The following is a 24,752-nucleotide window of genomic DNA, read 5'->3' as shown; positions in this document are numbered from 1 at the left end:
TTGGTGTCCAATTTTATTTGCCTTTTTTCTCTTTGATACTGGGGAAATTTTAATGGGTATCAGAGAGAATAACTGTGGTATAAAAAAGCATAAGTAAATTTTTAAAAAATATTACTTTTAATTCAAGACTTTTTTTCTCTTTTGAAACATGTTTGAAAAGAAGCAATATTTCAAAGAAATGGCATTTTTAAGTTTCTCAAAAATAGAATGGATCAGAGTAACATCAACTTTCCCACAAGTAATATTTTACCCATTATTAAGGTATAAAATAGACCATTTATAGGATTTGAATTTATGAAACATGGATTTGAATCTCAATAGCAACACTCATTGTCTGTGTGGTTTTAGACAAAGCATTTTACCTCTCTTGGTTTTAATCCCCAGTTTGTAAAAAAAGAGTACTACTTGTACTTCCAACCTCCCCGGGAGGATACTAAAAGGAAAATATTTTGTAAACCTTAAAGAACTATTACTTCTATATCCTCTCTTCCAATAATTTACAACAATCTCTATTATAAGTAAAATATGTAAAAATTCAATATCATATTCTCTGCTTAACCCTGACAAAAGTTAGTAGTGATATAAGTTGTCCTCTATAGTTCTTATTTTGTGCATGGAAAAAGTTACTGAGAATATATCATTTGTTTTTGTTTTTTAATTTTTTTAACTGAAACTTTGTTTTTCATCACATTCATTTCCAAAAACACCCTTTCCCTACCACCAAGTAATTGTTCCCTTTAAAAACTATGTTTTTTATTATTCCCCAAAAAGAATATATAAATTCTGTGAAGGCAAGGACTATTTCATTTTTATTTCTATATCTCAGTACATGGCACACATTAACAAATGGTGATTAATGAGTCATAACATATGCAATATTCTGTATCTTTAGTTCCCCATCTGTACCTCCTCACCTCTTTTCCTGAGCAAAATTTGATCATTACAATTACATACCATTCAGTTTCATCCTATTTTTCTTTCTTCATAAAGTTTTTTTCTTTTCGTAGTCAATGTGTATACTATTTTTTCTGGTTCTGCCTACTTTATTCATAAGAGTTATCTTCAGTTTCTCTGAATTCTCCTACTCACTTGTTAGGACACAGTAATTAATATTCTATTCTTTTCATAAGCCATGATTTGATTACTTATTCTACAACTGATGGACACATTTGTTTCCAGTTCAGCTACCAGTAAATGGGCTACAATGAATATTTTGGTATATAAGGGCCTCTACCTGTCTATCTCTGGCCTCCCTGCATCCCAAGTAATAAGATGGAATGAGAATTGACATTTTAGCATGATTCCAAATTGCTTTTCAAGCTAATTCTTTTTAGGGAACTAAAACCCTTTTAAGGTTAACCTGCCAGTCAATAAGCATAATTCCCCTGCCCCCAGTAACTCCTTTTTGGGGTTAGTCTACTTGCTAAGCATCACAACAGCTAATGCCTATTAGGATCCTAAGTCCTTTTTAGATGTATTTCCAAACTTGCCATGCCTTAATGGCATCTTCAGCCCCTTGTTAATTGCTAAAACCCCTTTTTATAGATAAAAACCCTTACCCCCTGTTAGTAGCATAATAATTCTTTGCTTCTTGATTTAGAGGGGAAAAAAAATTATTCTCCAGAATGCTTAGACTAATTCAGAGTTCTACCAATAGCATATTAGTGTACCTATCTTCCTCCAGGCCGTCCAATATTAACTATTTATATTTTGCCATCTTTGATAGTTTTTACTGGATGTGGTGAAATCTCAGTTATTCTGATTTGTATTTCTCTTATTTGAATGACTTAGGGAAATGTTTTATATGCTTAAAAGTTATAACTCTTCTTTTAGAAACTGTTCATCTATAGCCTGCTCTCTATCCACTAGCGTAGATATCCTCCAATCTTGGAATCAGCTGCTAGAAGGTCTAAAAGGTCACCAACTGCCCACGAATACAATCCAGCCATTTACAGACTGTTTTTCCCCACTAAAAAGTGAGCTCCCTGAGAAGGGAATCACCTTCACCCTTGTTTGTATTTGTATTTCTTCTATATCTATTTATCTATACATCATCTTAGGTAATGGTTCCTGGTACACATATATCTAAGACTGATTCTCTACATAGAATAGATCTGTATGTTTGGGGGCTTTTTTTAAAAACTAAAACTGTAAATTCATTTACTTAAGGTTCCAGTAAGGAATTTCTAACAAAGTATATCAAGAACTTTTTTTCACACGATTTATAATTTGACTGAGGCACTGAAAGGTTTAAAGAACTGACTCACAAAGTCAGGGTGTCTAAGTCAGAAACTGAACCTAAATTTTTCTAGCTCCCAGTATAAATCTATATAAGACCTTGCTGCTTCTCATAATAGTCTTTTTAATCAACACATAAAATGCTATAAAGATGTTATTCTGTACAAGACGATGAACATATCTGTAGAAGATGATTTGCTACTACTTTTATATGACACATAATTTTACCAGATATACAGAAGTGGTCCTGTGATAGACATGTCACAATTTTGGCTGCCAAACTTGATGGCTTTTTCACAGACCTAATTCTTCTCAACCTATCCTCGGCATTTGACATTTCTTACCACCCTGTCCCCTTGATATTCTCCCCAACTCTGGAATTGTGACACTCCTCTCTCGAAGTTCTACTCCTAACTGCTTTGTCTATTTCCTATGTTCATCACATGTTCCTCTATCCTAGCCGTACTCTTTTCCCCCCAAACTCAACTTCCAAACTTCGCTATTTATGTTCAAAGTATCATCATTTCTTCTAGTCTCCCTGTGGTGTAAATTCAATATCATCCAGAATTCCTTACTCTTCTTTACCCAACCAGCTGCCAAATCTTGCCATTTTCATCTCTCCATCTCTTATATACAACTCCTCTCAATTCAAAGAGATAACACCTTATTTTAGGCCCTAATTGCTTCTCACTTAGGGCCTAAAATAAGGTGTTATCTCTTAGAATTGAGAGGAGTATATAAAACATTTCCCTATAAAACATCATCTCCCTAGTGTCATGGTTCTCTTCCAGAAAAAAGGATAAGCACCACCACTACGTACCCAAAGTGATTATCTTTAAGTAAAAATCTAACAATGTGACTTCCTCTACTCAATAAAAAATGTTTCTAATCCTTAGAATAGGAACTTATAATCAGAGGTCAACACAGGGACTTATAATCAGGGGTCAAAACACTCCTAAAGGGGTCTATGGACAAGTTTTATGTAGTTCATAAATGGTTTTTTCCTTCCCATTTTATTATTTCAATAATAATTGATTTCCTTTGTGATCATATGAATTATATTTGCATTTAAAAACATTAAGAGGATTCAAAACACTTTAATAGACTGACAAAAAGGATACATGACACAGAAAAAGTTTTAGAACCCCTGCTTTAGAAATTAAAGCCATCATAGTCATATGAAAAAATGCTCAAAATCACTACTGATTAGAGAATCGCAAAAGAAGACAACTCTGAGGTACCTTCACTTCATACCTCTCAGATTGGCTAAGATGACAGGAAAAGATAATGATAAATGTTGAAGGAGATATGGGAAAACTGGGACATTGATGCATTGTTGATGGAGTTATGAATGAATCCAATCATTCTGGAGAGCAATCTGGAACTGTGGCCCCAAAATTATCAAATTGTGCATACCCTTTGAACCAGCAGTGTTATTCCTGGGCTTATATCCCAAAGAGATCTTAAAGAAGGGAAAGGGACCCACATGTGTAAAAATGTTTATGGCAGTCCTTTTTGTAGTGACAAGAAACTGGATACTGAGTGCATGCCCATCAGTTGGCGAATGGCTGACTGAATAAGTTATAGTATGTGAATGTTCTAGAACATTATTGTTCTATGAGAAACGATCAGCAGGATGATTTCAGAGAAATCTGGAGAGACATGAACTGATACTGAGTGAATGAGCAGAACCAGGAGAACATATACATAGGAACAGCAAGGTATTTGATGATCAACTATGATAGACTTAGCTCTTCTCAGCAATTCAGTGATTCAAGGCAATATTAATAACTTAAGATGGAAAATGACATCCACATCCAGAGAGAGAACTATGGAGACTGAATGAAACTTAAAGCATACAATTTCCTTATTATTTCTTTCTCATGGTTTTTACCTGTTGTTCTGATTTTTCTCTCCCAATATGACTCATGTGGAAATACGTAAAAAATATATATATGTGGGTAATACAATTTACAAATATATAAATGCATATATGTGTGTAAAAATTATATATGCATATAAGGATAAATAGATAAATATATATATGTATATATATATATAGAGAGAGAGAGAGAGAGAGAAATAAACAAGGTTAAAAAAAAAAAAAAAAAGAATCCCTGCTTTAGAATCCCAATTAAATTTCTCTGTTTAGTTTTTAAAGTCCTTCCCAACATAGCTCAACCTGTCTTTGTAATGTCATTCGGTCATTACTCTCCCTCCCTCTATACATCTACTTTATACAACACTATTTCCCATTGATGTCCAATGAATTTCCCATGCCTTTAATGAATTCCCCCCCCTTACCTCTACCTCACAGAATCCTTTTTTTTTTCTTTGTAATACCATTCAAATACTACTTACTGAATGAAACCTTTCCTTTTCTGATTCCCTCAATTTCTACCTCTCCCTCAAACTATACTATATTTAACAACTACATATTTGTATTGATTCTCTTTATATTTAACCTGACTATATTTATGTCTACCCTTTCTGTCTCTACCATTAGAATGAAAGCTCTTTGTGAGTAGAAAATTAGGCTTCTTTCATTGTATTTATATCCTTAAGGTCTACATTAGTTGGCACATTAGCAGACATTTAATAAATGTTCACTCACTGTTCAGCCACTACCACCTCAAATATCTATTTTGTCATATATACTATTGTGGATATCATTTTTGAGCAACTATGACCTTAAAAAATTCTCATTGCATTATAGGACTGCACAGGATCAGTATAGTGACACCTGCACACAAGAACATTTGCAGGGTCTTATCAATCACAGCTAATCCCTTTTTTATTTGCATGTTTCATAGGAATGCCCTCTAAGACAATGAACATAAGCCTGTTTATCCCTCAATTGATATAACCCAAGAATCAGTCAAGAAAATTTTGCAATTATATCTATCATTTCAATTCTGTTTATTCAAGAAAAATTTTATAGGCTTATCTTCTCAATGAGAAACACTTATGGGAAAAGAGCTTTATGCAATTATTTTGTTATTAGGTCAAATTCCTTTTAAATCTTTCAATCTTTATATTGTCTATGCCTTTTAAATTGTAATTGATGATAAAGAAATATGCTATAGAAAATATAAAAGCATTACTGTTTTCTTTACATATTTTCATCGAGGATATCCTAATTTTGATGTGTAGAGAGGGGTCTTCTAAACATTTTAGAGATAAAAAAAACCAAACACATAATGTAGGCTGGTAGTGGCTAATGTTCCAGGCATATTTTTTGCTAACACTAACAACTGCATTTTTTTTTAATTTTTTTCAATTTTAAAAATTTTGTGAATATCTTTTGTTTTTAGTTTCTTGGTTGTTTGATATCCTTTCCCTCTCCAGCAAGCCATTCCTTATAATAAAGTGCAAAAATAGGAAGAGGAAAAAAAAAAAAAAAGCAGTGAAGCAAAACCAAAACCCACAAACAAATCACTGTTTGAAAGCATATATAATATGCCATAGCCATAGCTTCCACCTCTGTAAAGCTAGGGAAGTACCTTTTTTTTCCCAGAGCTCTTTTACTGGGTCAATTTTGATTATTCTAATTCCTTGCATTCCATTTCATGTTTTGTATTCTTTTATTTAGATGGTTGTTCTTATGGATGCTATTTTCTTGGTGCCATTTACCAAACTGCATTAGTTTGCATGAAAAAATCAAACAACCACCATTTAAACATGGAGAATATAAATATAATGAATAAAATAATCCCTACTTGCAAAAAGCTTTCATTCTAACAGAAGACAGATATTAACACATTCCAGCAATATGTAGAGAAGAAACACTCATTGGAATTTATGAAAAATGTGCATTGTCCAACCATGACATGAGCAGAATGAGAAGTCCTACAACTTAAGTCTATTTTTGTTAAGTGCCACAGATAGAAAATGAACCAGAATCATATGAAGTACATTTGGAAAATTACAAAACTCTGTCTTTAAATACCAACCTTATTGTGGTGAACTTCACAGGGACTATGAGGAAAAAGCATAGCATGAAAAAGAGTGTTAGACTTCAAAGTCAGAAATGAGGAGTAAAATTCTATCCCACTAGCTCTCTGCATAGAACAAAGCCACTGAAATTCTCTAAGCCTTACTTTCTTCATTCATAAAAAAAAGAAATAATATCTGAAGTCTCTGACTCACAGAGTAAGAATCAAATCAGATATAAATGTTATCATTTTGGCTACAAATCAGGAAAGTTAATCCTAAAAAGAATCAACAAATTATGGGGAGCCCAAAAGGTACTATTGACACATAGGGGAAATTTTAAGTTAGCTGCAGACTTCTATGATAATAATATGTCTAGAACAAGAAGTAATGGGAAGGAAGGAGGGAAAGAGGAACAGAGTCAGAGAGGGAGGTAGGAAACTGATTACACAATAAGAACAAGACATGAGAGAAACATCCTGAAAGCTACCATTAGTTAAAAAGCCTAAAGGAAGGCCTTGAATGAATCAAACAGATACTCTCTTCAGAAAAACCTGGAAAGACTTAAATGAACTGATGCCAAGTGAGCAGAACAAGAAGAACACTGTACATAGTATTAAAAAAAAAAAAAAAAAAAAAAAAACCAAAACATTGTGCAATGATCAACTATATCTCTTCTCAGCAATGCAATGATCCAAGGCAATCATAAAGGACTTGATGGAAAATAATGACCTCATCCAGCAAAAGAATTATGAAGTCTGAATGCAAATCAAAACATGCCATTTTCACCTTTTTTTTTTCCTTTCCCGTGGTTCCCCTTTTGTTTCTGAGTCATGTTTCACAATGTAACTAATATGAAGATGTTTAACATAATTATACACACATAACATATTAGACTGCCTGCTGAATTAGAGAGGAGGGAAAGAAGAGAAAAAAATTTGGAGCTCAAAAATCTTACAAAGATGAATGCTGAAAACTGTCTTTACATATTATTAGAAAAAAGATAAAATGGTATTAAATTTAAAAATAAATACATAAACAAATCCTCTCTGAATAATGTATCACATAAAATATGATACCCAAATAAATATGAATGGATGGGTGAGAATCAAATTATAGATACATTAAAATATCACAGAATAAAAACCTTTTCTATCTGGAATCACATAGGATTAAATCATTGTAGACAAAATAGTATTTTGACTTACAAATATTTCTCTTCCCATTAAGCAACGAAGTCATAATTTTAACTATTTAGAATGAAAATTTTTCTAAATACATGGTCCAATTAAATTTTAACCTTGATATCTCTGATAAAGGTCTCATTTCTCAAATATAGAGAAGCAAGTCAAATTTATAAAAATACAAGTCATTCTCCAATTGACAAGTGTTCAATGGCTATGAACACAAAGTTTTCAGACAAAGAAATCAAAGGTATTTATACTCATATGAAATGCAGATTAAAACAACTCTAAGATACCACTTTACAACTATCTGATTGGTTAACATGACAAAAAAGAAAAATGATAAATATTTGAGAGGACACACAAGTATATTAGCAAAGTTGTGAACTGATCCAAAGAGCTATAAAACTATACAAATCCTCTGGTCCAGTAATACCACTAACTAGGACTCCCAAAGAGATCAAAAAGAGAAATGAAAGAAGTATTTGTCAAAAAAATTTTATAGCAACTCTTTTTGGAGTGGCAAAGAATAGGAAAATGAAAAAAAGGGACTGAATGGTCAAACAAGTAATTGTATTATGATTGTAATGGATACTATTGTATTATAAAAAATAACAAGCAGGATGATTTCAAATGTGGAAAGACTTACATGAATGAATGCAGAGTGAAGACAGCAGAAGCAGAACAACAACATGCACAGTAACAATAATAAAGTTATGATGATCAACTGCTAATGACTTCCCCAATTTCAGCAATACAAATGTCAAAGAAAATTCCAATGGACTCAAGATGGAAAATGCTATGAACCTTCACAGAAAAAAACTGATTTAGTCTGAATGCAGATTAAAGATACTATTTTTCATTTCTTTGGTTTTTTTGTGTTTTCTTTTACAACATGACTGATATAGACATCTGTTTTGCATGATTTTACATATAATCAAATTACTTATTTCAGAGCGAGGAGAGGGAGGTACAGAATTTGGAACTTAAATTTTTAAAAATGAATGTTAAAAATTGTTTTTATATATTTTTTATTTATTACTTATTTATTTATTTATTATTTATTATGTTTTTATATATTACTGAGGGAAAAAATTTAAAGAAAATTATCTTGGTAATCATGGGTCATATCATTAGGAATAACAATTATTTTTACATCATATTTTACTGAAATTGTTACTATCTAGATCACAGAGAGGCTAAATTTTGGAGTTTCGAAGTACTTAAGAATTTATAATTTAGTGCCTATTGAGACATATCAAAAGGTTTGCTTTTAAGATTCTGTGAGCCCAGACCATACTTTTTAAAGTCTTATTTTTCTCTTATTTTGCTATTATTCGGAGTGATAGCACAACACAGTAATGGAATATTTAGACTCCAGTCATGAAGACCACAGTTTGGATCCTGCCTTAGACACAAGCTCTATGACCCTGAGCAACTAAACTATATAACCTATCTAAATTACCTTTGTCCTTTGTAAAATGGGACCAATATTAACACCTACTTTACAGTATTGCTATGAGGAACAATAACGAATATAAAATGATTTCTACATCTGAAACTGCTCCATAAATGATTGTTCTCATTGCACAGTCTTTTCTCCCTTCTGATTTGTGACCTCAATCTGTTCATTAAGAATTCAGAAATGTATTAGAATTTCGTGCAAAATAAAATAAATTCAATGTTATGAATCTTAGAGTTTATGAGTTTCTAGTACCTGGTATTTCTGATATCAATCTTAGCTACTAGCAGCTTATTTGGCTTAGTTCTTGGCATTATACATTACTCTAAATAGGGAAGCGTTTTTAATCTTTTTATGCAATTAAATCACAAGTTTAATTAAAAAGTTAACCATTGACTTTTTCAATCAAGATAGTTAAGGTGAAATACATTAAAGTGACTTTCTTTAATAAATACTTTTTAGACTGTGCATACCCTTTGATCCAGCAGTGTCTGTCTCTACTGGGTCTATATCCCAAAGAGATCATAAAAAGGGAAAAGGACCCACATGTGCAAAAATATTTGTAGCAACCTTTTTGAAGTGTCAAGAAAATAGAAACTGAGTGGATGCCCATCAATTGAGGAATAGCTGAATAAGTTCTGGTATATGAATGTAATGGAATATTATTGTCCTATATGAAATGATAAGTAGGATGATTTCAGAAAGGCTTAGAAAAATTTACATGAACTGATGCTAAATGGAGTACAACCAAGAGAATACTGTATACAGCAACAACAGGATTATGTAATGATCAACTGTAATGAACATAGCTTTTTTCAACAATGAGGTGACTTGTGACAGGAGAGCCATACAAAATCCAGAGAAAGAACAATGAAGACTGAATATGAATAAAAGCACAATATTTTCAATTTTGCTGATGTTGTTATTGTTTGCTTTTCTCGTTTTTTTTTCTTTTTGATCTGATTTTTCTCACGCAGCAGGGAAACATGTTTAGTACTGCACTGTTTAACCTATATTGCATTACTTGTTGTCCAGGGGAGAGGAAAAAACTTTTGGAACACAAGATTTTGAAGGGGTGAATACTGAAAACTATCTTTGCATATACTTTGAGAAATAAAGAGCTATTATTATTTTTAAGATGTTTTAAGGAAGTTATACTAGAAAACAACTGAAATTCTTCACCAAGACCCAGGGTTATCAATTGTTATCAATTATTGTCTATTCCCTAAAATGTATATGAAGTTTTCTCTGTACCTCCTTATATACTAAACCGTTCTATTCCCAAATTAACTTGTCTTACCAGTTGAGTTCCAATCCAATTGTCTCTTCTGGGGAAACAGAGCAGGCAGAGTAGATTGAGTATTTAATATGAATCCAAAGATCCAGGTGCAAGCACAAACTTTCACAAATATTAGCATAAATGGGAAGACATTTATATAGTATCTACTTTGCACCAGATACTGTGCTAAGTCCTTTACAATCTCATTTGATCCTCACAACAACCCTACAAGGTAGGTGCTCTTATCTCCTTTTTTTTTTAATAGTCAAAGAAACTGAGGGGAAAAGTTTTTATTTTTTTTTTTTAAACTGACTTGCCCAGAGTTACATAGTTTAGTAAGGGTCTAAGTCTAAATCTGAACTAAAGTCTATCTTACTCTAGGCTTAATCATTATGTTTTCCATTATCTCTCCTAGTTGCATCAAAACTGAATTTATTGTTTTTTGCCCAAAATCTGCTCTTTTTTCTGAAATTACTTTTTTTTTTCAATAATACTAACCTAATTTCTCATATGTGAAAACTTGTTATTTTCTTTTTAATTCTTCCTTCTTCCTTGCCTCTCCAGGTCTCAGTTTCCTCTCTGTGAAATGAGGAGGTTGGATTAGATGAACTCTAAATTCCTTCCAGACCACAGAGGGAACTTGAGAAATATTTAATGACATAATCAAACATCACAAAAACATTTACTGATTATAGCTAAAATCTCCCCGAACAAGTTTTCAGATGAAATTTACAAAGTTTATTTCTAAACCTTCCATAGGATTATAAAGTTACAAAACACATTCTGATAACTATTTTCTTCTAGAACCTGTGTAGCAGTGATCCATGGCAATTTTACCATAATACTGTTATCATACTCCACATTGAAAGCTCTCCATGACTATCAAAATACTGGGCAGCTTTCCAGACAACTGATAAAACCCAAATCTCTCCACAAAGGCACCCCAGATATCATCAGCCTGATGTGATCTTATCATTCTTTTAATTTATACCTCTGATCTGTATTATTCATTTAGTAATTAGTGCTTCACTGCCATGAAGTGTTATTTCTTATCTTGTGAAACAACTTTTCACACGTTTATATCTTGTATTCTCAAATAAATGGCAAAGTCCATAAAAGCAAGAACAAACTATTTTCTTTACTCTCCCACAATATCTATTAGAATGTATTCATGTACTTAATGAACAATCAACAAATATTTCCCGAGTTGGTAAGAGTCCAGGCTGAAAAATGGATTACCTACCCATTGGGAAGAATCCCATGTCATTCCTTACAAAGTATTTTTCAATACACTATGAAATCAGTGCTGTTTAACCTTTTTATCAGAGACTTGATAAAAGGAATGACAACAAATTGATCAAATTTGTATATGAAACAAAAGTAGAAGGGATAAATAATATATTAGATGACAAAGTGAGGATCCAAAAAGATTTTGAAAGATATTAATAAGAATGAATCCAATAAGTTGAAATTCAATATGAATAAATGCAAAGTTTTATATATGAGCACAGGAAATCAATTTCACATGTACTAAGACAGGAAGACATGGCTAGGCAGCAGTTTGTTTGGAAGAGATATGGAGATTTTACTGAACTGCAAATTTCCAAACCAGTGGTATATTGTGGCAACCAAAAAAGATAATGTGATCGGCATTAAGAGAAACCCAGCTTCCAGGAATAAGGAGGTGATAGGTCTCTGTGTACTTTGCCATTCTTGGACCTTATCTGAGGTATTTTTGTTCAGTATGTGGATTAAAACAGTACAATAATAAGCTACATCATCCAAGGACAATCAGGAAGGCAAAAGAAAAGCAAGTTATATAAAGTATCAAATGTGAAAGAATTATATTTAACTAATTTTTAGGTTTTTTTTTATTTAACTTGGAGAAAAGAACATTTAAAAAGAATATAACTACCTTCCAATATCTAAAGAACTCTCTTGTAGAGAAGGGATTGAACTTTTTCTCTTCAGCAACAGAGGGAGGACAAAACAAAGAGTAATGGCTGGCAAATTTGTTATTCAGTCATATCTTAGTCTTCATGACACCATTAGGGATTTTCTTAGCAAAGATACCATAATGTTAAACGCTTTCTTTTTCCAAGGGATTTGATGAATGAGGAAACTGAGGCAAACACAATTAAATCACACTGCTAGCTAATTAGCCCAGATCTAAGACCAGATTTGAATTCAGACAGAGGAGTCTTCCTGATTCCTGGCCTGTTGCAGTATCTATCCATCATGCCGCCCAGCTACATAGAAAAAGTTCCTAACATTTGGGGCTGGGAGTGAACAAACATTAAGATGGCTGAGGAGAAGAAAACTATATTCAACATCCCCACACCACTACAATGTTAAAAATGTGATCAGGACACAACCCCTAAAGTCAAAAACAGTTAAGAGTCATATCCCTCAAAGGGCAAAAGTGAAAATATAAGTGAAAAGCTTCCAGCAAAAATAAAATAAAATAAAAAGAGCCAAGGCAAAGAAATCCCCTGAGGAATGAAAATGAAAGTGAAAGCCTTAAGGAAGGGAAACTCCCCTCAAAAAAAAGTTTCAATAATAAGACATCCAGAGAGATCAAAGTGAAAAATTTCTCCCAAGGAAGAAAGAAAATGTTAAAAGTCTCAAAGCAAAGACAACAAAATGGGAGAGGTGAAAGGGGCACTGAAAGAGAAAAAGGATATCCTCTGCCATGGGGAAAAAAAACAAGAGAGATGCAGCTTGTGATGAAAAATAATAAAAAAAGATTTCTCCTTCCCTTCCAGGGGAAAGGATCTCCATCACAAGAAGAGGGAAACCATAATGACCATGAGTCAAAAAAAGGGGGAAAAGGGATCCTAAAGAAGGACTCCCAAAGCAAAGGCCTCAACACTAAACATGAACAAGCAAAAAATAAAGAATTGCTATATAAACTCAGAAATGATCAAGACACTAAACTAAAAAAGAGAATAAATCTATATCAACAGCTTGCCCACAAGAATAATTAGAGTTTCTTAAATAATAGAAAAAGTTTGAAAGAATTTTAAAATTACATTATAATAGCAATGAAAGCTATGGAAGAGAACTGCTGAGGCTCTGTAATATCAAGCAGGGTGTGGTAATAAGTGTCAACTGGCAGCTTTCACCCATTACCTATTTCTAGGTCATGGACCAGGAAGGAGGGATTCCAAGGGGAAACTTCTGAGGTAAGGTTCTCTCAAAGACCCTGGGCAGCCTGCTTAGAAAGGAGGAAGTTCTGCAGCTAGATAACACAGTGCATAAAGCTCCAGCCCTGGAGTCAGAAGGATCTAAATTCAAATGGGCCTTAAACCCTTAACACTTCCTAGCTGTGTGACCCTGGGCAAGTCACTTAATCCAATTGCTTAGCAAAAAATAGAGAAAGAAAACTCTCCAAGTTCTAAAATGAGCACCTACATTGTGGTTTAGATCCAAAGAGCACAACAGAGTCTCAATTTCTAATACATTCTGAAGCCTGCAGAGGAACAACCAGGGCAGTAATCCAAGAGCAATGGGGTATCTATGTGGCTCCTATTATGAACCAGCTGAGTTTTCCAGCTGACCCAGAGGATGTAATCCAATAGCATCTAACTTAGCTTAGACCCAAACCCAGGTCAGGAACTTGCAAAGATCAGACACAGAGAAGAAGGGCAGCAATCAGACCTTTCCCTAGATCTGACGACTTTGGGGGCTCTGAAAACTTGCAGGTCCCCAATCCAAGCAATCCTTGAGAAGTCCAAATAATACAACACTCAACATCCCAAGAAAACAGCAGAAGCATGCTAGATCTTCCCTCCAAAAATATGCAAAGAATAGCCCTAACTAAAGGAGTTTAGAAGAATGAGAAAAGAAAAAAAAAATCCCACCATAAAAAAGGATGTTTTTTAGAATGACAGGGATTTTTTAAGACACAAACCCAGAAAGAAAAGACTCCAAAACATATATAAACAAAACCTCAAAGGAAAATAGATTCAGCATTAACTCAACTATAATTCCTGAAAGGCCAATTTTTTTTTTTTAAAGAACTTAATAAGTTTATGTAATGATCAACTGTTAGACTTGCCTCTTTTCAATCATGAAATGATTCAGGCCAATTCCAATAGACTTGTGATGGACAGAGCCAACTGCATCCAGACAGGAGGCTGTGGGACTAAATATGGATCACAACATAGCATTTTCACCTTTTTGTTATTTGCTTGCTTTTTTTTTTTTTATTTTATATCAGGATAGCATTAAAAAGAAAAAAAGAAAAAAAAAAAAAAAGAACCTCTTTAAAAAGCAGGCTAAATTTGATCCTAATTAAGAAACCAGGTATTGGATCTGTGGAATAGGTTAGGTTCACAGGACACTGTAGTCAGTGATCATAGTATCTAGTGTTTGATAAACCCAAAGAACCCAGCTTTTGAGATAAGAACTCAGTATTTGACAAAAATTGCTGGTAAAGTTGGAAAAATAGCATGGCAGAAACTAGACATTGACCAACACCTAACATCCTATACCAAGATAAAGTCAAAATAACCTCATGATTCAAACATAAAAGGTGCTACTATAAGTAAATTAGTCAAGCAAGGGATAGACTGACTACCTGTCAAATCTTTGGAGAAGGAAGAGATTTGTGGCCAAAGAAGAACTAGAGAATATTATGAAATGCAAAGTGGATAATTTTGATTACATTAAATTTAAAAGTTTTTGTACAAACAAAACCAATATAGCCAAGACTGAAAAGGAAGCAGAAAATTGGGGGAAAAAGTTTACATCCAATGTTTCTAATAAAGGCCTCATTTCTAAAAATAAATAGAAAATTGACTCAAATTTATAATACAAGCCATTCCTCAATTGATAAATGTCAAAGGATATAAAGAGACAATTTTTAGGTGTAGAAATTAAAGCCATTTCTAGTCATATGAAAAAATGCTCTAAATTAGAGAAATGCAAATTAAGGCAATTCTGAGACACCACTTCACCTCTCAAATTGACCAAGATAACAAGAAAAAATATTGATAAATGTTGGAGGGCATGTAGGAAAACTGGCACGCTAATACATTGTTGGTAGAATTATGGATTGATTCAACCATTCTGGAGAGCAATTCCAACTATGCCCAAAGGGCTAAAAAATTTGCATACTTTTTGATCCAACATAGTCTCTACTGAGTCTGCATCCCAAAGAGATCATAAAATCTCTTTGCAAAATGTTTATGCAAATCTGTTTACAGCAAAAATGTTTACAACAATCCTTTTTATAGAGGCAAGGAACTAGAAACAGAATGGATGCCCATCAATTAGGCAATGGCTAAATAAGTTATGGCATACGAATGTTATGAAATATTATTGTTCTATAAGAATTGATCAGCAGGATAATTTCAGAGAGGCCTAGAGAGACAATGCTAAGTGAAGTGAAAAGAACCAAGAGAACATTGTACACAATAACAAGATTATGTGATGATCAATCACTGTGATGGATGTGGCTCTTTTCAACAATAAGATGATTCTAGGAAGGATAGAAAGAGCCATTCCAATCCAGAGAGAGAACTATGGAGACTAAATGTGGACAAAAGCATAGTATTTTCACCTTTTTTAATTGTTGTCATTATTTGTTTGTTTTTTTTTTCTCTCATACTTTTTTTCCCCTTTGATCTGTTTTTTTCTCATGCAACAATATAAATGTAGAAATGTTTAGTAGAATTGCATATGTTTTTTTTGTTTTGTTTATTTGTTTTTAATAATTATAACTTTTTATTGGCAGAGCCCATGCCTGGGTAATTTTTTACAACATTATCCCTTGCACTCACTTCTGTTCTGACTTTTCCCCTCCCTCTTTCCTCCACCCTCTCCCCCAGATGGCAAGCAGTCCTATACATATTGAATATGCCACAGTATATCCTAGATACAATATATGTGTGCAGAACCGAACAGTTCTCTTGTTGCACAGCAAGAATTGGATTCAGAAGGTAAAAATAACCCAGAAAGAAAGACAAAAAAAAATTGCATATGTTTAACCTATGTTGGATTTCTTGCTCTCTTAGGGGAGGGGGAAGAGAGGGAGAAAATTTTGGAACACAAGATTTTGAAGGGGTGAATGTTGAAAACTATCTTTGTATTTTGAAAATTAAAAATCTATTATTACTAAAAAATGCAGAGAGGGAAGTGTACTTAATAAAATAAATATAAAAATCAGCCTTAGATTAACTCAGCCCTACATGACTCAAATGATTCTTAAAAAATAGCAAAAACAATTGTTTCCAAATTTTTAATCTTTCCTGCTTAGAGTTTAACGACTATCCCCTATACTATCAATTATCCTTTATCCTCTTTTTGTCAACCTATCAAGTAAATCTCTATAGAAATGAGAATAAGAAATATTCAATTTTTTAAACATTCAAAGTGGTTTTTCCAACTAAAAGATATGCTAAATTCAGGGTTTAGTTTCCAATGCTAAATTCAGGGTTTAGTTTCCAATATAAAGAAATGCTACACATTAGGAGCAGAAAAGGAGTTGGGAAATGATAAGGAAAAGAAAAAGGAATTCACTCAAATGAATTATGCGATTAGCACCTAAATCTGGCCACTAGCAAAAACAAGATTTCCACTTCAGATGGAAAGACATTAATTTAATATGTGAACTTTGATACAAATTTGCTGTTTCAAAAGGAAACTAAAACCATTTGTGAATACTGTCTAATTTAAACCACAGTGGAGATACTTACTGCTGGTAAAAGAGACTGCATATTTTGATTGGAGTCTGCTATCGTAGCAAGATAAACCAAATTTGTGTGCAACATCTGTTGATACCTATTAAAAAATAAATATCAAAATTAAAAGCTAAAATATATGAACAATGTATTATAATCAAGTCAGAAATTGTATATAAAGGTTTCAATTCAAATACTTAATAAGCATTGCAACCCCAAAATGTTTTTTTTCAAATTTTTATATAAAATAAGTCTTAAAACCATTTTATCTACTTCACTGAAATGAATAATTTCCCTAGGAACCAAAAAGATTTGAATGAAACTTAAATTTTACTTTACCATTTTCAGATCATAACTCAACTCAAATATAAAGACAATAAAAAGTGGAAGAAAAATTGCATAATCTTCTCTTCTCACAAATGAAGAAGCTTCCAAAGATCTAGACTTTCTATTATCAGTAAATTCATTGAAACTTAATGGTCACAATAAAACAAATTGGAATCACTGTTAATTTATTCTCATTCCAGTAGATGCAATATCAAACAGTCAGAACACAGAAGAAAGAAAGAAATATGCATACTACATACAAGGTGTCAAAAATTTTTTCAAAGCTCATTAATTTCATTTACTGATTAAGCATTCCCTATTTAAATTTCACTTATGTCATTAATTTGATACATTTGGCTCATCCCTCACAAAAGTATAAAAGTGAATTCAAGTATAGCCCAGCTTGCTTTTTTTTATTATACTTCAAAAGTTAAGACAATAAATAGTCACCAAGCAACTGTAAGATTAGGGAAAAAATTTAAATAACCTAATAGTAATTCAAAAAATTTTTTTATTCAAATTAAATATGCTTCCCCAATATAAAGGCTATGCTTTAAAAAAAAAAAAAATCCTTTCCTTGCTAAAGTCTATCACATCTTGTTCCTTTCAGTTGTTAGTTTTGCTACATACATGTCCCTTCCTCCCTCCTAAAGAAAAAGGGTACATCTCTTCTATACCAGTTATCAGATAAAAAGTTACACCAAAACTAATGCATAGCCTTGTGTTCTTTGTTCACCATATTCACAATTAAGTTGCTGGATTTTAAGACAAGGAAAAAAAATTTTAGGAGAGCATCATCCAGGGCATGATGAAACCACAGACACAGTATATTTTAATTTATTCATTTTATGGATAAGGAAACTGATGCCTTCTGATGTTGCTGTTGGTCACACAGGAAGTAATCATCAGAAGCAGAATCTGAACCCAGGTTTTTCTGTGCCAGAACCAGCTCTCTTTCCAATATACCACAATTCTCTAAATATGAGAGCAATTAATTTTGTTATTAAAATAACAAAGCACCATTATTAAGTATTACTGCCAATATATGAGAAAGCATTCATTATAACACACTTAACATTTTTATTTTAACAATTTTTTGTAAATGGCATGGAAATACCAGGGACTTTCCTATTCAGAAATCTACAAGCCTTGTCACTAAATATAAAGTCTTTCTTTTCTAAAAATATGCCATACCATGTTTTTATTTTCCTACTACCTCTTAGTATTTAGAGAATTATATGCAAATATCAATATTTCAGTATCTAACCAATTCATCAAATTTTTATTAATTTTCTTTTCCAATTTAGTTTTGCATAGCTTATGTACTATGCAAAGAAAATGTATACAATTACCACAACAGTGAAGTCAGAATAATACTTCAAAAGTAAGGATAAATTTGCTTGACCAAACTAGAGCAATGATTCTGAACCTCTGTTAAGTAGTTTAGGTCCTAATCATCTCTCCCTTGAACTACAGTTAATAATTTCCTATTGGTCTCAAGTTCTTTCTTCTCTAATTCATCCTTTAATACAAACGCCTAAATGAATTTTCCTTAGGCATAGATCCAACTATCACATTCCCAAAAAAAAGAAAAAAAAATAGCTACCTATAAATTCTTAAGAAATTTTTTTTTACAAAGTGACATATGAATGTAATAGAATACTACTGCATAAGTAATTATGAATATGAAGACTTCTAAGATGTATTAAATGAATAATTATAATATATAAAGAGGAAGAACGACAAAAAACAAAACTTAACAATGAAATTAAAACAGTTTGACTCAAGAAAAGAAATGAGAAACTTCACTTCCCTTTACAGAGATAAAGAATTATGAATGTAGAATAGTGCATGAATCATCTGAGAGGATAAGTGCTAGTTAGTTTTGTTAAGATGCTTTCCACTCCTTTTATCCTTTGTTAAAAGAGATATATTGCAGTTGGGGAGGGATTTGTATATGTGTGTATGTATACACACACACAGGTGTGACATTCAGAAATGAAGGTGATATAAAAAATGATCACTAAAAGATTTTAAACCAAAATGAGTGCTGCTGAAATTTTCTAAAATATTAAAATGTTAACTAAAGTAGTAATATAACTTTTAATTATATTAGAATATATGAATGTGAAAGAATTAATTCTAAATCAAGGTAATCATTTGAGAATTGAGAAATCAGTAAGACTCATGATTTTTTTTCTTAATCTATAAATCAGATAGGAAGATGAAAAAAAAGTTAAAGTCCACTAATCAATATTTTAAGTTTCTCACGTAGCACTAACTGAAATCTATTTAATTTTTTGGTTTTAAAATTTAAATTAGCAGCTAACTTGCAAAAATAGGCCTTTCACTACCCTATTATATTCAAAGTTTTTCAGAGACTGATGTCAAACAAGTAAAAATGAATTCCTACTAAATGCATATTGACTTAGAAAAATACAAATTAAAATTATCTATGTTGTATCATATTTTTAATTTGTTTACCATTTCCCAATTAATTTTAATCTGGTTCCCTAGGTATCCAGTCAACAAGCTGGACACATTTGTCACATTCTAAAGAAAAGTATCAGATGAGCAAGAAAAAGATGCATGTTGACAGCATGAAGCAGGCTGTAACATATAATCAGCAGAAACTATAACGAACAACAGAAATAAAGGATGCCATCAAGGAATTATATGGCAGGAAAATTGGTTAGGCATGTCGAAAGAATAAAGTCAGAGTGATCCATAAGTATCCTTGCAATGTCACATTAAATCCCAATGTCATCATCCCATTTCCTTCCCCAAACTGTTGAGAGAGCAAGGACAACAATCAGATTGGATGGGAAAATAGGAAATGATCTTCAAATCTACCAAATCAAAATTACCAAATGATGAGATCATAGATCAATAAGAATGTTTAAAATATCTCCTTTGCACCTATTAAAAGTATGTATCTACTTAAAAGGAAAAAAAAAAACAGAACACATAAGCTTCTTGTTTAAATAATAAATTTATTAATCTCTTGCATTAGAAATAGCTCAGATTTCAATAATTCCATAAAAATCTTTGTCTTGGATAAAGTACTATCACTCAGTTTTCTTATACAGCTACAAAATTAATTTCAAAATACCTTAAACTACCTTCATTTTAAGTATAAACCTACATATGGAATTGTAGAAAAATGTTTTAATGACAAATAGGGAAATATATTTGGAAGAACTACACGTGTTTAACCTATATTGGATTGCATGCTGTCTTAGGAAGGGGACAAGAGGCAAGGGAAGGAAAAAAATTTCGAACAAGATTTTGCAAAGGTGAATGTTGAAAACTATCTTTGCGTGTTATTTGGAAAAATAAAATGCTATTAGGAAAAAATGTGCTTTAGATCTTATAAAGCAAAATAAATGTGTTTTTGATAACCTTTCCATTAATTTTTCTAAAAAATCTTCTACATCAAAGTAAATTTTGAGTGGAGAATATTTTGAACTTCAAAACACCTCTATGAAAAGATACATTGTGATTTTTAAAACCCATAATTTCTAAAAAATTGAGACTGGCAATTGTAGCATGGAGCTAAATGTATTTAATCATGGAAGTAATACTGCTCTCTCAGATACAACTACCAGAGATGCAGCTTTATGCTGCTGTAGTAATTATGAAACTATGGTTTTTTAAAAAAAGGCCTTATACACCTGCAATTTATATAGGATCCATTAAGTACTGAGCAAAAGGATATTAGAATAACAATTTTCAATATCAATTTTCTGTACTGTGAAAGCCCTAAATGATATAACTTTCTATATAGTAGTCTTCCACCAGGATTTTTCCTGAGTCACAAAATTCACAGAATCACATTCTATTTGCTCTAGAAGGGATATCAAGGATTACCAAATCCAACCTATCCACTTTAAAAATTAAGAAAACAGAGGCTCAAAGAGAAGTGACTTGGCCAAGGCCACACAAATAGTGTAGCAAAACTAGAACAAGAAACTTAACTTCTAGTTCAATGTTCTTTTCATACAGTAAGAGCCTCAAACATTTGTGTATTCTGTATATTAGCAAAGGTTTCAACTATACAGTATGTTGGAAAAATATACACAGCCTTAACAATTTGCTGATTTTTTGTATTTCTTGATTTTTCCCTTCTCTTTGTATTCATTTTTCTTCTTTCATTAACCCTAGAGAGGAAGAACCACCAATTAATCATCAATTAATAAGTGAATTTTAAGCACCCATCTTTCAGGCACTGTGTTAAATACTGGGGATACAAAAAGAAGCAAAAGACAGTCTTAAGAAGTGTAATGGGAGAAACATCCAAATGTCTGTTAAGCAAGCTATATACAGGATAAACAGGAGATAATTAACAGAGAGAACCCCCTAGAATTAAGAGGGCTCCAGAAGGCTTCCTGTAAGAATTTCAGCTGGCATTTAAAGGAAGTCAGGGAGGTCAGAGCAGTAAAAGAAGGCATGGAGGACATCCAGAGAAAATACCCAGAGTACAGAGATGGAAAGTCTTAGTGGAACAGCCAGAAAGCCAATGACATTGGACTAAAGAGTACAGAGATAGAAAGTCTTAGTGGAACAGCCAGAAAGCCAATGACATTGGACTAAAGAGTCCATGGCAAGAAGTAAAGTATAAGAAGACTGGAAAAGAAGGAGGGTGCTAGGTTATGAAGGGCTTTGGATGCTAAAGAGAACATTTTATTTCATCTGGAGGCAACAGGGAGTCACTGGTGATTACTAAGTAAAGGGAGTGACATGATCAGACTTACATCTTACGGAGTCATGTTAGTAGCTGGAGAATGGACTTTAGTGGAGAGAGACCTGAAGCAGGCAGACCTACCAACAGGCTATTTTACAAGGTACATAGTGACCAGAACCTGTACTAGAGTTGGGTCAGGGTGGAAGAAGAAAAGGGGTTGTAGAAATGTTACAAGGCCTTGGCAATAACTTAGAACAACCTGTCTACAGAGAGTGAGAGATAGTGAGGAGTCCAGAGTGACTGTTAGTTTGTAAGCCTGAGGAACTGGGAGGAAAACATTGTCTTCTACAGGAAAAGGGAATATAAGATGGGGAAGGATTGGAAGGAAAGATTTTTTTTTATATTGTTTTGACATAATAAGTTTAAGTTATGTACTGGAAATCCAATTCAAGATGTCTGAGAGGCAGCTAAAGATGTAAAACTGGAGGCGAGCAGAGAGACTAGGGCAAGGAAGGTATATTTGAGTATCATCAACATAAAAATGGTAATTAAATTCATAGGAGATGACAGAAATCATCAAGTGAAGTCAACAGGACAGAGTCTTGAGAGACACCTAGTTAGAGAGCATTAGCAAGAGGAGGATCTAGCAAAGGAGAGAAAGAGCAATCAGATAGGTAGGAGAAAAACCAAGAAAGAGGGGGTATGCTAAAAACCCAGAAAGAATTAAATTGTCAAGGAGAAAAGAGTGATAAACAATATCAAAAACCGCAGAGAAATCAAGGAGAATAGAGACTGAAAAAAGGCACTGGATTTAGCAATTTAAAGATCACTGGTAACTTGAAAGAAAGTTTCAGTGGAATTATAAAATTGGAAGTCAGATTATAAACAGTAAAAAAGAGTAGGAGAGAAGATTCCAGGCTCTCCAGATTTCTCCCAAACAAAGCCAAATTGTATTTCAGGGTGGGTGAACAGACCAATAAAAACCAAAGAAGAGGGCAGAACAAGCAAGGGTTCTCCCGGAACTGGAAAAAATCCGAAGAAAGACTCCCCCAGAAGGAGATTTTGGATTGTATGAAGTGTAAACACCTTCAGGCTAGCTCCCCCTGAAACACCTGAGCTGTGGAGAGTTAGCTAAATTCAAATTGGAGGTAGCCTCAGTCCCAACCACAGTTAACTTTCATCTTCTGAACAATGTACTGAGTTAAGGATCTGAATCAGAGAAGATCAAAGGAATCTCTGCTGCCCAGCTGTGCTGCTGAGTGACCCTGGCCAGAAGCAACCAGCACCGACCCCTTAGTCCTTGGGTGGGTGGAGGGATATTGGGTCTCCCTTCAGTTCTCCCCCATGGCTTGAAATATCTAAAACTAAGAGCTCCACCTTCTTGTAAATGCTGGTAACTAGCCAGCAGTTTCCCTGCCCCACTGAACTGTTTCTATGCTCACCAGGCTATGCTGATTGCTTCTGGCCAGGACTATAGTAATCTAGGGTTTGATAAACCCTAAGACTCCAGCTTCTGGAATAAGAACTCACTATCTGACAAAAATTGCTAGGAAAATTAGAAAACAGTATGACAGAAACTAGGCAGAGACCAACATCTAACATCCTACACTAAGACAAGGTTGAGTTGGGTTCATAATTTAGACATAAAGGGCTATAAGCAAATTAGAAAAGCAAGGAATAAACTACCTATAAGATCTTTGGAGAAAGAAGGAATGGATCATTTTGACTACATTAAATTAAAATGTTTTTCACAAACAAAATCAATGTAGTCAAGATTAGAAAGGAAATAGAAAGCTGAGGAAAAAATTTTACAGCCAATGTTTCTGATAAAAGGCCGACTCAACCAACTCAAATAAGAATACAAGTCATTCTTAAATGGATAGTCACACAACATTTTCAGATGAAGTTAAAGCCATTTATACTCACATGAAATAAATGCTATAAATCACTGCAGATTAGAGAAATGAAAATTAAGAAAACTTTGAAGTACCACTTTACACTTCTCAGATTGACAAAAATGACATATTATTTGTCATTTATGATGAATGATGAATATTGGAGGGGATGTGAGAAAACTAGGACACTAATGCATTGTTGATAGAGCTGTAAAATGAGCCAACCATTCTAGAGAACAATTCAGAACTATGCCCAAAGGGCTCGAAAACTGCATACCCTTTAATCAGGCACTGCCACTACTGGGCCTGTATCCCAAAGAGATCATAAAAGAGGGGAAAGAACCTACATGTGCAAAAACATTTGTGGCAGTCCTTTTTGTTGTGGCAAGGAACTGGAAACTGAATGAATGCCCATCAATTGGAGAATGGCTGAATAAGTTATGGTGTATGAATGTTATGGAATATTATTATTCTATAAGAAACGATCAGAAACAATGATTTCAGAGAGGCCTGGAATGATTCTCTTCCACCTGCGATCCTTCTTCACTGAGAATAAAGCAGGACCAAGAAAACACTGTACACACTAACAATAAGAGTATGTAATAATCAACTATGATGGACTTGGCTCTTGACAATTTGAACGGAAAATGCCATTCACATCCAGCGAGAAAACTATTATGAAGACTAAATGTGGATCCAAGCATAGTATTTTTGCTTCTTTTTTTTTTAATTTTATCATGGTTTTTTTTCCCCTTTTGGTCTGATTTTTCTTGCACAACATAACAAAAACAAAAAAAAATGCTTTAAAAAAATTGCACATATTTAACCTATATCAGATTGCTTGCTGTCTTAGGGAAGTGAAAAGGAAAGGAGAGAGAAATTTGGAACACAGTCTTACAAAAATCAATGTTGGAAAAATAAAACACTTCCTATATATATTAGAATTGAGGAAGGGGAAGCCAATAAAGTTATGAGACCAAGAAATAATAAAATAAAACAAAGAATGAAAAACACAGAAGAGAAACGTGAGACATCTCATAAGAAAAACAACAAATCTGAAGAAT

The 24,752-nt window shown here is 33.1% G+C and overlaps 1 protein-coding gene across 3 annotated transcripts in view; it reads right to left on the bottom strand.

Annotated features, from left to right (window-relative positions):
- The window catches only part of SS18 (SS18 subunit of BAF chromatin remodeling complex), a 95,975-nt gene that overhangs the window by 58,270 nt on the left and 12,953 nt on the right, over positions 1 to 24,752 (bottom strand). For all 3 annotated transcript variants that reach the window (XM_031946497.1, XM_031946498.1, XM_031946499.1), the window contains exon 3: positions 16,798 to 16,882. In XM_031946497.1, coding sequence (XP_031802357.1) covers positions 16,798 to 16,882 — 85 coding nt within the window. The remainder of the gene's footprint in view (positions 1 to 16,797; positions 16,883 to 24,752) is intronic.

The sequence above is a fragment of the Sarcophilus harrisii genome, chromosome 1, assembly GCF_902635505.1.
Source record: "Sarcophilus harrisii chromosome 1, mSarHar1.11, whole genome shotgun sequence".
In the NCBI taxonomy this organism is placed as follows: domain Eukaryota; kingdom Metazoa; phylum Chordata; class Mammalia; order Dasyuromorphia; family Dasyuridae; genus Sarcophilus; species Sarcophilus harrisii.
This window is presented reverse-complemented; position numbering and strand designations above follow the sequence as displayed.